A 12,616-nucleotide genomic window follows, 5' to 3' on the forward strand; every position below is an offset into this window, starting at 1 on the left:
ATTTGTTGGGCTTTGAATTTAAACGCACCAAAATTTCTGATTCAATGTGATTGAAATTAAATAAGTCTCTAATAAATATTTTTTTATATGATGTATTTAGATAACCTTCAACAAATTCTATAAAAATAAAAAAATGGGCAATTTTAAATAAATCTAGACTTTTTTTTATTTTAAAAATATTTTACAAATTATCTTTATGTCACTACCACCAACTGGGAAAAATCAGGAGTACAGCTTTAATAGGTATAAAAGATTTTAGAGCACTAAATTTGGAAATCGATGTATTTTTTTTGTTATGTTCCCGTTTTACGGTAATTCGATAGATTTGTCCTGATTTGCAAAAGATGCGGATGTTTTAAAATAATTGAATATGATATTTTTGCCTTCCTCACCTTACTGAGGAGAGGCTATAAAATCACTCGAAAAATGAACTTATTAATTTGACCTCGTAGACCCACCTTCACGTATACATATCGACTCAGAATCATGTTCTGAGCAAATGTCTGTGTCGATGTGTGTAGGTGGGTGGACAAAAAAATTGTCACTCGATTATCTCCGGACTGGATGAACGGATTTTGACCGTATTAGTCTCATTCGATCCGTCTTGAGGTCCCATAGGTCTTTATTTAAAATCAGCAAGTTTGGTTAAGTACTTCAAAAGTTATGCTTAAAAAAAAAACGATATTGGCGTATGTCCGGAAGATTGTAAAAAGGGTGGTTTTTGCAGGAAAGCCTATCATGTTATACATTTTCAGAAAGGTATTTAAAAGACCTTTCAAATGAGCCTAAATCATCGAAGATCTGACAACCCCATCAAAAGTTACTAGCACTTAAGTGTTATTTATACACTTTTTGGAGGCCGGATCTCAGATATTTCGATGGAAATGACGTCATGCGACCTGTCGTTAGTTAGATAATCGAAAGACCTTTCAAATGAGCCTAAAACATCGAAGATCTGTCAACCCTATCAAAAGTTATTAGCACTTGAGTGTTATTTATACACTTTTTGGAGGCCGGATTTCAGATATTGTAATAGAAATTTTGTCTGAATCTTCCATGCGAACTATCGTTAAATAGGTTTTTTATCAGACCTTGCCGATGAGCCAGAAATATTGAAGGTCTGCGAACTCTATCAAAAGAAATGAGTAATAAAATTGATTTGTTAAACATGTTAAGGGGGAATGTTGCTATTTTTACTGTATGTATTGACTTTATGAATGTGAGGAAGGCACCAACCACCTAAAGATGGATTAAGTAACGTTTTTGAATTTCAAACCATGAATATCCCGTAATAAAAGATTTAAAAAATGACAATTTCCGAGGCACTTTAGCCACTGAATCGTCAACATTACTGGCGTGTAGGCCAGATCCTAGCGCATTTTTTGGTACATATAACATTGAAGTTTGGAGCACCTTGGAGCTCGGTACAAATCTAATTACTATTAGAGAATTTTTTACGTTTAGACCACTTTTCAAATAATAAAAAAAAAGAAATCGAAGAGGTTGGTGATGATTTCCTATTTGCCATGGAGCTGCTTTATTAGATTTTGAATTTTTCAAAAGATTGGAGAATTCCACGACAATTTTTCTTATTTGGTAGTCAACCCTGGTCTTCTTTTAAACAGAGCAAAAATCCCAGTATTTAGAAAAAAATTATCATTATTTTGACAATAGTCTGAAAATGTAGCGTGATTTCGAAATTTCTGTGATTTTAATTTTCGATTTTACAACTGGACATTTTTTGCCTTCCTCACTGAGGTAAGGCTCTAATCCTGCTCTAAAAATGAACTTTCTATTAAAAGCTCCTAGACCCACCTTCATGTATACATATCTACTCAGAATCGAAAACTGAACAAATGTCTGTGTGTGTGTATGTGTGTGTGTATGTGTGTGTGTATGTATGTATGTGACCAAAATTCTCACTGAGTTTTCTCAGCACTGGCTGAACCGATTTTGATCGAACCAGTTGCATTCGACTTGGTTTAGGGTCCCATACATCGCTATTGAATTGTTTGAAGTTTCGATAAGTAGTTCAAAAGTTATGCATACAAATGTGTTTTCACAAATACCCGGATCTCAATTAAATGCATGTAAACGATGTCCGGATCCATCATCCGACCCATCGTTGATTAGGTAATTGAAAGGCCTTTCCAATGAGTCCAAGACATTGAAGATCTGGCAACCCTGTCTCGAGTTATGACCACTTAAGTGATATTTATGTACTTTTTTGAAGCCGGATCTCACTTAAATGTATGTAAACTATGTCCGGATCCATCATCCGACCCATCGTTAGATAGGTAATTGAAAGGCCTTTCCAATGAGTACAAAACATTGAAGATCTGGGAACCCTGTTTCGAGTTATGACCACTTAAGTAATATTTATGTACTTTTTTGAAGCCGGATCTCAATTAAATGCATGTAAACTATGTCCGGATCCATCATCCGACCCATCGTTGGTTAGGTAATTGAAAGGCCTTTCCAAAAAGTCCAAAACATTGAAGATCTGGCAACCCTGTCTCGAGTTATGACCACATAAGTTATACATTGTGTTCTTTTTTTCTGGATCTAAAAAAATGATGAAACCACTCATATACCCATTTTTGGTAAAAAGTGAGGAAGGCATCAACCACATAGGTGGATTAAGTTAGTTTTTATTGCAGTTTTTAAAAATCATGATTTTAAATTCAATTTTGGATAGAAAATTGGCATACTGTCAAAATGCGGAACCACTTTCTGACTGAGAGCGGTTTTTGAAAATAACTCATTTATTTTCAACATTTTAATTAAATTAGTATTCATTATTAACTTTTTCTAGATTTTTTTGTTTTTTTTTTTTATTAGAACTTGTAAATGATGTCTATATAAACATGTCACTCCCCAAATTGGTGCGGTTTCTTGGGTTATAAAATTAATCAATGTATTTTCAAATTTCATTGAATTATTTTTGAAAAAGTCAAACCAGTGTTTGTGGCTGAAAGGCTTGTAAATAAAGACAATAACCTATTTCTTAAAAATCAGCAAGAACGGGAGTTTACTGTGTCTGACTAAAACAAATCATACTCAGGGCTATCCTTATGCTAGCTCATAGTTGTTTCATGGCATGGCATGGCTATTATTCACGTAGGAAAAATAGTTAACTGGGTACCCCAGTCGATGCTCTCGTTGATACTGCTGCAAGTTGATACGGCACAACAATGGCTTCCCTATCCCACCAAAGCCCATGTTCAAGTACTCCGCTCTCCGAAAATAATGATGATGATGATAATCGGTGAACCGATACTGGCCGAACACACGTAGGAGTTACACGATCTGGGCGGACCCTTCCTGCGGTGGTGGCCACACGCGTCGTCGTGACCGGAACCACCGCAACCCATACCGTGCCCGCCGTGTTGGCGTTAAATTGTTCTTGACATGGGCCTGTCGGATTGGAAACCGCCCCGAAGCACCATTCAGCGGACCGATAATCATGAGTCTGTTTGTACCGCGGTGGTCTGATTAACGAATGCAAATTAATTCATCCGATCCGGTTGCTTTTCTCTTCTGACAGAGTCGGGGGGTGCTGGAGGCGATAATATCTGGCCGGATTTTCCGCTGGTTTCCTGGAGCGCGGGCTGAGGTTTAAGCGGTTTATGAAATCGAGGCTATAAGTAGGTATCAGGTTGATTGAAAACAGTCGAACTGGTTGTTCATAAGTGGGATTTAACTTGCGTTCATGAGATTCATTGTCCTTGGAATATCCGGTAAGTTAATTTGGACTGTGGTGGACGAACAAGGTCACGCCGTGTTGGCAAGCTCGTTAACGTGTGAGGAATTTCCTGGAAGCACACCTGCCGAACGAAACAGACGGATTAGTTTATGAAATTATGAATGCACGCTTCCAGTCGATAGAGCTAATTAGATTACCCAAAACTGTTGGACGGTACGGTTGGGTCGCGGGTATAAAAGGGTGTCACTTTTTGGCAAGAATCGAGTCGTTTCTTGGTTCTACAAGTCTGAAGTAGTTCGCCCTGGTAGCGAAATTTCTTCAGCTTGAGCTCTAACAAGTCCATCCAAGTTAGTTTGTTGGTGAATTGTGTGAAGTGAAGTTCAACGGACAGTTCCAGAACAATGGCATCTTACGCAGCATGGACCGCAGTCAAGGCTGGAGTGGGCGCGGCGATGAACCTGACCGTGGTGGACAAGGTGCCAGCGGATATGCTGCACATGGTGGACGCCCACTGGTACCAGTTTCCGCCGATGAACCCGCTGTGGCACGCGATGCTCGGATGGGCCATCTTCTTCCTGTGCCTGATCTCGCTGATCGGTAACGGAATGGTTATCAACATCTTCACCAGCACCAAGACGCTCAAAACCCCATCCAACCTGTTAGTGGTCAATCTGGCCTTCTCGGACTTCCTGATGATGTTTACTATGGGACCGCCGATGGTGATGAACTGCTACTACGAGACCTGGGTCTTTGGCCCGTTCGCTTGCGAGGTCTACGCTATGTGTGGATCACTGTTCGGCTGTATCTCGATCTGGACCATGACTATGATTGCTTTCGATCGCTACAACGTTATCGTCAACGGTATCTCGGCTGAGCCACTCACCAACAAGGGTGCCACGATCCGCATCTTCGCCATCTGGGCCACCTCGTTTGCCTGGACGCTGGCTCCGTTCTTCGGCTGGAACCGGTACGTCCCCGAAGGCAACATGAGCGCCTGTGGAACCGACTACCTCACCGACACCTTCTCGAGCCGCTCGTACATCCTGATGTACTCCGTGTTCGTGTACTTCGCCCCGCTCTTCCTGATCATCTACTCGTACATCTTCATCATCAAGGCCGTCGCCGCCCACGAGAAGAACATGCGCGAACAGGCCAAGAAGATGAACGTAGCCTCGCTCCGATCGTCGGAAGCCCAGAACACCAGCACGGAAATGAAGCTGGCCAAGGTCGCCCTGGTCACCATCTCCCTCTGGTTCATGGCCTGGACTCCATACCTAATCATCAACTACACCGGAATCTTCAAGGCCGCCCCGATCACCCCGCTGGCCACCATCTGGGGCTCGCTGTTCGCCAAGGCCAACGCCGTCTACAACCCGATCGTGTACGGAATCAGCCATCCCAAGTACCGCGCCGCCCTGTACAAGAAGTTCCCGGCGCTGTCCTGCACGGACTCCGCCGACGACTCGCAGTCGGTGGCCTCCGGCGAAACCGTCATCACCGAGAAGGCGGAGAAGATCGAGGCTTAAATCGTCCTTTGTTGGTAGTGTGAATTAGCAATGTTAATGGTGTTTGAGATTTATTTTTAAATAAAATGTTGAGCAACTTTCAAAATCATATCAAGTTGTTTGGAAAGAAAAGTGTCCTTTTGAAATATTCACATTTAATCAGTTCTTGAGTAGTCAAAAGCATTTAAAATTTTCTGAATTTCGATGCAAAAGATATAAATCTCAACAAAACTGTAAACGAGCAAAATTAAGTTCTTTAAAAACTAAATTTTGAAGCCACAGTTTGAATGAAGATGTAAAACATGAACAAGCTACAGACATGCCTTGGTTTGCATTCCCCTGCGTTTAAAATCATTTTTAGCATGTTTGGGTTGGTTGAAACATCTTTTGAATTTTGGAAAGTTTTCGATGTTTAGTATCGCAATAAGTTTTTTTTGCTATTTTTTTTTTGTTTTCGTCAAATCTCACTTTTTTTTAAACTAATGATTGCAAAACAACTGAACTAGTGCAAAATGCATTTTAAAGCACTTTTTGCATTAAAATGTTGAGACTATGGCTTGTTATTTACATTTTTATACTTTTTTTTTATTTTCCGCAGTGGGACAAAAACTTTGAAAATATCTGTTATCCATTGCAATTATAATTAAATGAAATTTTTCACAAAAACACGTATTTTCAAAATGCTATTTTTTCTCGAAGGAGAATTTCTAGATCATTGTGTTTGCAATATGGGTAACTAGTGATTGGGAGGTTTTTTTCATACATTTCGGAAGTAATAACAATGTTTTTTTGAAAATACTCAAAATTTTCACAAAACTACGTATTTTCGAAAAAACAACTCAAAATTTCAGTTTTTACAATATGGGTATAAAATGATCGGAATTTTCATAAATTTCGGAAGTAATAACATTGTTTTTTGAAAATACTCAAAATTTTCACAAAACAACGTATTTACGAAAAAACAACTCAAAATTTCAGTTTTTACAATATGGGTATAAAATGATCGCAATTTTCATACATTTCGAAAATAATAACATTTCAAATACTCAAAATTTTCAAAAAACTACGTGTTTTCGAAAAAAAACTCGAAATTTCTGTTTTTACAAAATGGGTATCAAATGATAGGGATTTTTACATACATTTCAAAAGTAATAACACATTTTTTTGAAAATAATCAAATTTTTTACAAAACTACGTATCTACGAAAAAACTCAAAATTTCAGTTTTATACAATATGGGTATCAAATGATCGGGATTTTGTCATACATTTCGTACGAACATTTTTTTGAAAATAATCAAATTTTTTACAAAACTACGTATCTACGAAAAAACTCAAAATTTCAGTTTTATACAATATGGGTATCAAATGATCGGGATTTTGTCATACATTTCGTACGAAATAACTTTTTTTGAAATCACTCAAAAATTTCACAAAACTATGTATTTTTGAAAAAAATACTCAAAATTTTAGTTTGTTTATTATAGGTATCAAATGATCGGGATTTTTATACATTTTGAGAGTAATAACACATTTTTAAACTCAAAATTGTCCTAAGACATCGTTTTTTTTAACCCTCTCAAAATTTCAGTATTTAAGAATTTGGGTATCAAATGATCGAGATTTTTTCATGAATTTCGAGAGTAAAAACATTTTTTATTTGAAAATAATTAAAATTCAATTGTAAAAAACTGCAATTTTCATTAAATCAGGAAAATCTTGAGTATTTCAAAAAAAAAGTTTGTAATATCTTTCGAAATGCTTGAAAAAATCCCGATCATTTAATACCCATACAGTCCAGTTTTCGCTGTCTTATTTTTGATTGTCTAAATTAATTCAGATTTTCAAATCCAAAATGGCGGTGATGAAATATTGAAAAATGCCTTTTTTATTGGCAATGCATCAAATGGTATCAAAGGATCGAGAATTTTTATTAATTTCGAGATTAAAAACATTTTTTATTTGAAAATACTCAAAATTTAATTGTAAAAAACTGCAATTTTCAGTATTTTTTTGAAAACGCGTAGTTTTGAGAAAATCTTGAGTATTTAAAAAAAATGTGTTATATCTTTCGAAATGCATGAAATAATCCCGATCATTTGATACCCATACAGTCCAGACTCGATTATCCGAAGGCCTTGGCTAAATTTCACTTCGGATAATCGAACTACGAAAATTTTTCTTCCGCTGTCTTATTTTTGATTGTTGAGATTAAGTATGACTACTTAACTACTCTAAATTAATTCAGATTTTTTAATCCTAAATGGCGGTGATGAAACATTGAAAAATGCCTTTTTTATTGGCAATCAATCATTCAATTTTGATCAAAGTAGGATGGCAGAATTTGAAATTGATGTTCAATGTAAGAAAATAAAAAAAATACATTTACATTTACACATAATACATTTTAATTTATGAAAAAAAAAATAAGTAATTAAAAAAATAAATTATTATTTTTGAAATGTATGGAAAAATCCCGATCAATTGATACTTATATTATAATACTGAAATTTTGGGAATTTTGTTTCAAAAATACGTAGTTTTGTGAACATTTTGAGTATTTGAATAAAAGTTGTTGCGTCCGAAATGTATGAAAAAAACCCCGACCATTTGATACCCAAATTGTAAAAACTAAAGTATGGAGTACTTTTTCGAAAATACGTCGTTTCGTGAAAATTTAAGAAATTTGCTTTTCAAAATACTGGAAAAAAAATTTCGATTGCAATTTCGATTTTGCCTTTAAAATGATTTTCAATATTTTTTTGTCCAGGTTTTGATGTTGATTTGGCTCAAACTTTGTGGGGGCCATCCCTATGACCAAATAAAATATTTTGTGTGATTGGTTCATCCATACAAGTCTCCATACAATTTTGGCTGCTGTCCATACAAAAATGGTATGTAAATATTCAAACAACTGTACCTTTTGAGTGAATTTTCTGATCAATTTGGTGTCTTCGGCAAAGTTGAGGACTTTTGAGAAAAAAATAGGTACACGGAAAAAAATAAGTGGACAAAAATCCGCAACTTTTGAGCCATAAAGAAACATGGTCAAACAATCTGCCGCCGAGTTATGATTTTTTGAAAAAAAAACGGTGATTTTTGGAAAAAATCGAAGTTTCGTGCAAAAACAAGTTTGATATTATTTTTTTAATGCAGAATTGAATTTGCAATCGAAAAGTACTTTACAGATTTTTTGATAAAGGGCTCCTTTTTCAAGATATAGCCACCGAAAGTTTGATTTTAGCGAAATATTTGCAGTTTTTCAATTTTTAAAAATAGTGACCATGAGTGACCGTTTCTAAAAATATTTTTTTTGAAAAGTTCAGTCTGAGATAGAGCCGCTTTAAGAAAAAGAAACACGAAAATTGAAGTTTTCCTAAACTCACCATAACAACCCACCATTTTCTAATGACCATATCTCAGCAAATAATGGTCCGATTTTCAATTTTAATACATGAAACATTCGTGAAACTTTTCGATCTTTTCGAAAAAAATATTTTGAAATTTTGGCCCTTTTAAAATGTTGATCTTGATTTACAAAATTTCAAAATATTTTTGTCGAAAAGATCGGAAAATTTCACGAATGTTTCATGTATTAATTACATTTTCCAAAAATCACAATTTTTTTCCGTCTACTTATTTTTTCTCAAAAGTCCTCAACAATACCTACAACTTTGCCGAAGACACCAAATTGATCAGAAAATTCACTCAAAAGTTACAGCTATTTGAATATTTACATACCATTTTTGTATGGACAGCAGCCAAAATTGTATGGAGACTTGTATGGGTGAACCAATGATGCAAAATAGCTTATTTGGTCATAGGCCCCCACAAAGTTAAAGTTAAATGAAAAAATACTAAAAATGGTCGAAATCGGTTGATTTCGTAGAGAGTTGCTCAGGTATCAAATGATCGGGATTTTTTATACATTTAGAAAATAATAAAACATTGTTTAACCTTAAAATTGTTCTAAAACATCGTTTTTTAAACACTCTCAAATTTTCAGTATTTCAGAATATGGCTTTCAAATGATCGAGATTTTTCCATAAATTTCGAGAGTAAAAACATTTTTTATTTGAAAATACTCAAAATTTAATAGTAAAAAACTGCAATTTTGAGTTTTTTTTTTAAACGCGTAGGTTTGAGATTTTTTTAGTTTTTTAAAAAAATGTGTTATATCTTTCGAAATGTATAAACAAATCCCGATCATTTGATACTCATACAGTCCAGGTTTCGCTGTCTTATTTTTGATTGTCTATATTTATTCTGATTTTTAAATCAAAAATGGCGCTGATGAAATTTTGAAAATGCCTTTTTTATTGGCAATCAATCATTCAAATTTTATCAAAGTAGGATTGTAGAATTTGAAATTGATGTTCAATGTAAGAAAATAAAAAAATACCATAACACATTTTGTTTTATGAAAAAAATTTAGTGTTTAAAAAAATGTATTATTATTTTTGAAATTGTATGGAAAAATCCCGATCATTTGATACTTATATATTAAAACTGAAATTTTGAGAATTTTGTTTCAAAAATAAGTAGTTTTGTGAAAATTTTGAGTATTTGAAAAAGTGGTTGCGTCCGAAATGTATGAAAAAACGTTACTTAATCCACCCTTAGGTGGTTGGTGCCTTGCTCTCATTCAAAGGGTAATGCTATCCAAAATAGACACGCTTGCGGAAGGTCTTTAAATTACCTATCCAAAGATAGGTCGCATGATATATTTGAAATACGTTTTCATCTAAATATCTGAGAACTAGCCTCCAAAAAGTGTATAAATAACTCTTAAGTGCTTATAACTTTTGATATGGTTGTCAGATCTTCAATGTTTAGGACGCGTTGGAAAGGTCTTTTGATTACCTGTTCAACGACGGGTTGCATGATAGATCCGGACAACGTTTTCATCGTGATATCTGAGATCCGGCTTCCAAAAAGTGCATAAATAACACTTAATTGCTAATAACTTTTGATAGGGTTGTCAGATCTTCAATGTATTGGTCGCGTTGGAAAGGTCTTTTAAATACAAAACCACCCTTTTTACAATCTTCCGGACTTTAGTCAAAATCGTTTTTTTAGCATAACTTTTGAAGTATTTTACTAAACTTCATAATTTTCAATAGGGACTTATGGGACCCCAAGACGAATCGAATGAGACCAAAACGGTCCAAATCGGTTAAGCCAGTGAATTCATTTGCTAAAATGTAAGAAGTAAGAAGTAAGAAGTAAGAAGTAAAAAGTAAAAAGTAAGAAGTAAGAAGTAAGAAGTAAGAAGTAAGAAGTAAGAAGTAAGAAGTAAGAAGTAAGAAGTAAGAAGTAAGAAGTAAGAAGTAAGAAGTAAGAAGTAAGAAGTAAGAAGTAAGAAGTAAGAAGTAAGAAGTAAGAAGTAAGAAGTAAGAAGTAAGAAGTAAGAAGTAAGAAGTAAGAAGTAAGAAGTAAGAAGTAAGAAGTAAGAAGTAAGAAGTAAGAAGTAAGAAGTAAGAAGTAAGAAGTAAGAAGTAAGAAGTAAGAAGAAGTAAGAAGTAAGAAGTAAGAAGTAAGAAGTAAGAAGTAAGAAGTAAGAAGTAAGAAGTAAGAAGTAAGAAGTAAGTAAGTAAGTAAGAAGTAAGAAGTAAGAAGTAAGAAGTAAGAAGTAAGAAGTAAGAAGTAAGAAGTAAGAAGTAAGAAGTAAGAAGTAAGAAGTAAGAAGTAAGAAGTAAGAAGTAAGAAGTAAGAAGTAAGAAGTAAGAAGTAAGAAGTAAGAAGTAAGAAGTAAGAAGTAAGAAGTAAGAAGTGAGATTCACTTATTTCAGAAGGAAAAAAAAAAAAAGACAACAACGGCAAAAAGAACAACTTTTTTCATCGCACAATATCCTGGCAAGCCAACGGATGTGTCACACCCCCGTTGATCCCACGGCGGCACCATGCACGAAGCCCCAAAGCCGAGATTAGCTGCTTTGTCATATCCGGTCTGACACAAACTCCCGGCAGTGACAGCATTTCAACTGTGGTGATGGTGGTGGTAAAACCGCCATTTGGGACCCGCCGAGATTTATGGAAAGCACCAAGCTCGAAACACACACACACTCATGCAGCTCCAACAACAGTGCTAGTAACGAATCCATTTGGCGCACACACTTGAAAGTTTGCTCCCCATTTGCGTTACATTTTGCACAAACATTCAAGGGCCCTCTCAGCGCGGCGTTTGTACGAATGTGAATGTTTGTATGTTTGAACAAGTGTGCTTCTTCAGTGGGGGAAAAACTTCCTCAAGAGCAGCAGCAGGACGAGGTTGGTTGGTAAATTGAATAACAGATGAGGGAAAATTGAACAACTGCTTATCCGGTTTGCGGTTACCAGATTTTTGCCAGCCCCCGAGTCGACACCCTGCTGCTGCTGCGTTTGCACAGAGAGAAGAAAAAGTTGCTCGGCAGCCAACAGCTTATTTTCCCAACCGCAGGAAAAACCCCGTCATGTGAGGGTGTGTGCATAAGCGGAAAAGCTTTGCCTTTTGCACAAAACACAGTCGTCGTCGTCGTCGTCACAAAAGTGGCGGTTGAAACACGTGAGATTTAAACTTTTCCGGAACTGTGCACACCAATGCTCGGTGCTACACATTGTGTTCAACTTCAACTTCTGTGGGTGTGTGAATGTGTACACGTGGTGGTATGCAAATGAAACATACATTGCACGTGTAGCAGTTCGCGGGAAAACAGCGGTGAGGAAACTCGAGCATTTCCACACGTGGATAGTTGCAGTTTTGCGGAAAAGTTTCGCTCGATTTGAACTAGATTGCGAAAGTTAAACACAAAACTGGGGTGCGCTAAATTTAAGCGAAAGTTTTGCGCGCAATTTGCAGATTAGTTGTTTTTTTTTTAAATCAAACTGAAATAAATAACTGTAGAGTGACTGACTGAGTATGTAAACCCACACAGAAAAAAAAATCATGGTAATATTACATCTGGGAAGGGGTACATCTTTTATGTCAGAAAAAAGGTGTAATTTTACATCTGGAAATGTGTAATTTTACCACTTTTCTGTTGTAATGTCATTTTTTCAGTCTAAATTGAGGTAAAATTATATCATAAAAGAGGTAATATTCAACCTTCCAAAATTAAAGCTTCCAAATTTACATTATTTTTTTCTGTGCACAAGTCCTAGTGAACTCAATTGCAAGATTTCTACACGAATTTATGCGTCTGGCTTGAATGGGGAGATCACTCAAACCTCTCGTTATACCTAGTTTCCTTCCAACCCAGGATTCGAACTGGCAATCTTTGGATTGCGAGTCCAACCGCCAACCAGCGACTTCACCAAGGCAGTTTCTGCTGGGCAATTCTCAATTTGTATTTTTTTTTTTGTTTGTCCATATAATTTTCCACACAAATTTGGCAGCTGTCCACACAAAAATAATAAATGAAAATTCAA

The 12,616-nt window shown here is 35.7% G+C and overlaps 2 protein-coding genes across 6 annotated transcripts in view; one reads left to right on the plus strand and one right to left on the minus strand.

Annotated features, from left to right (window-relative positions):
- The window catches only part of LOC6050873, a 461,546-nt gene that overhangs the window by 252,673 nt on the left and 196,257 nt on the right, over nucleotides 1–12,616 (minus strand). The window lies entirely within an intron of this gene.
- On the plus strand, nucleotides 3,970–5,288 carry LOC6054360 (opsin-1). The gene has a single exon (XM_001870251.2). The coding sequence runs from the start codon at nucleotides 4,108–4,110 to the stop codon at nucleotides 5,230–5,232; it is 1,125 nt and encodes a 374-aa protein (XP_001870286.1). The 5' UTR covers nucleotides 3,970–4,107; the 3' UTR covers nucleotides 5,233–5,288.

The sequence above is a fragment of the Culex quinquefasciatus genome, chromosome 3 (assembly GCF_015732765.1).
Source record: "Culex quinquefasciatus strain JHB chromosome 3, VPISU_Cqui_1.0_pri_paternal, whole genome shotgun sequence".
Classification (NCBI taxonomy): Eukaryota; Metazoa; Arthropoda; class Insecta; order Diptera; family Culicidae; genus Culex; species Culex quinquefasciatus.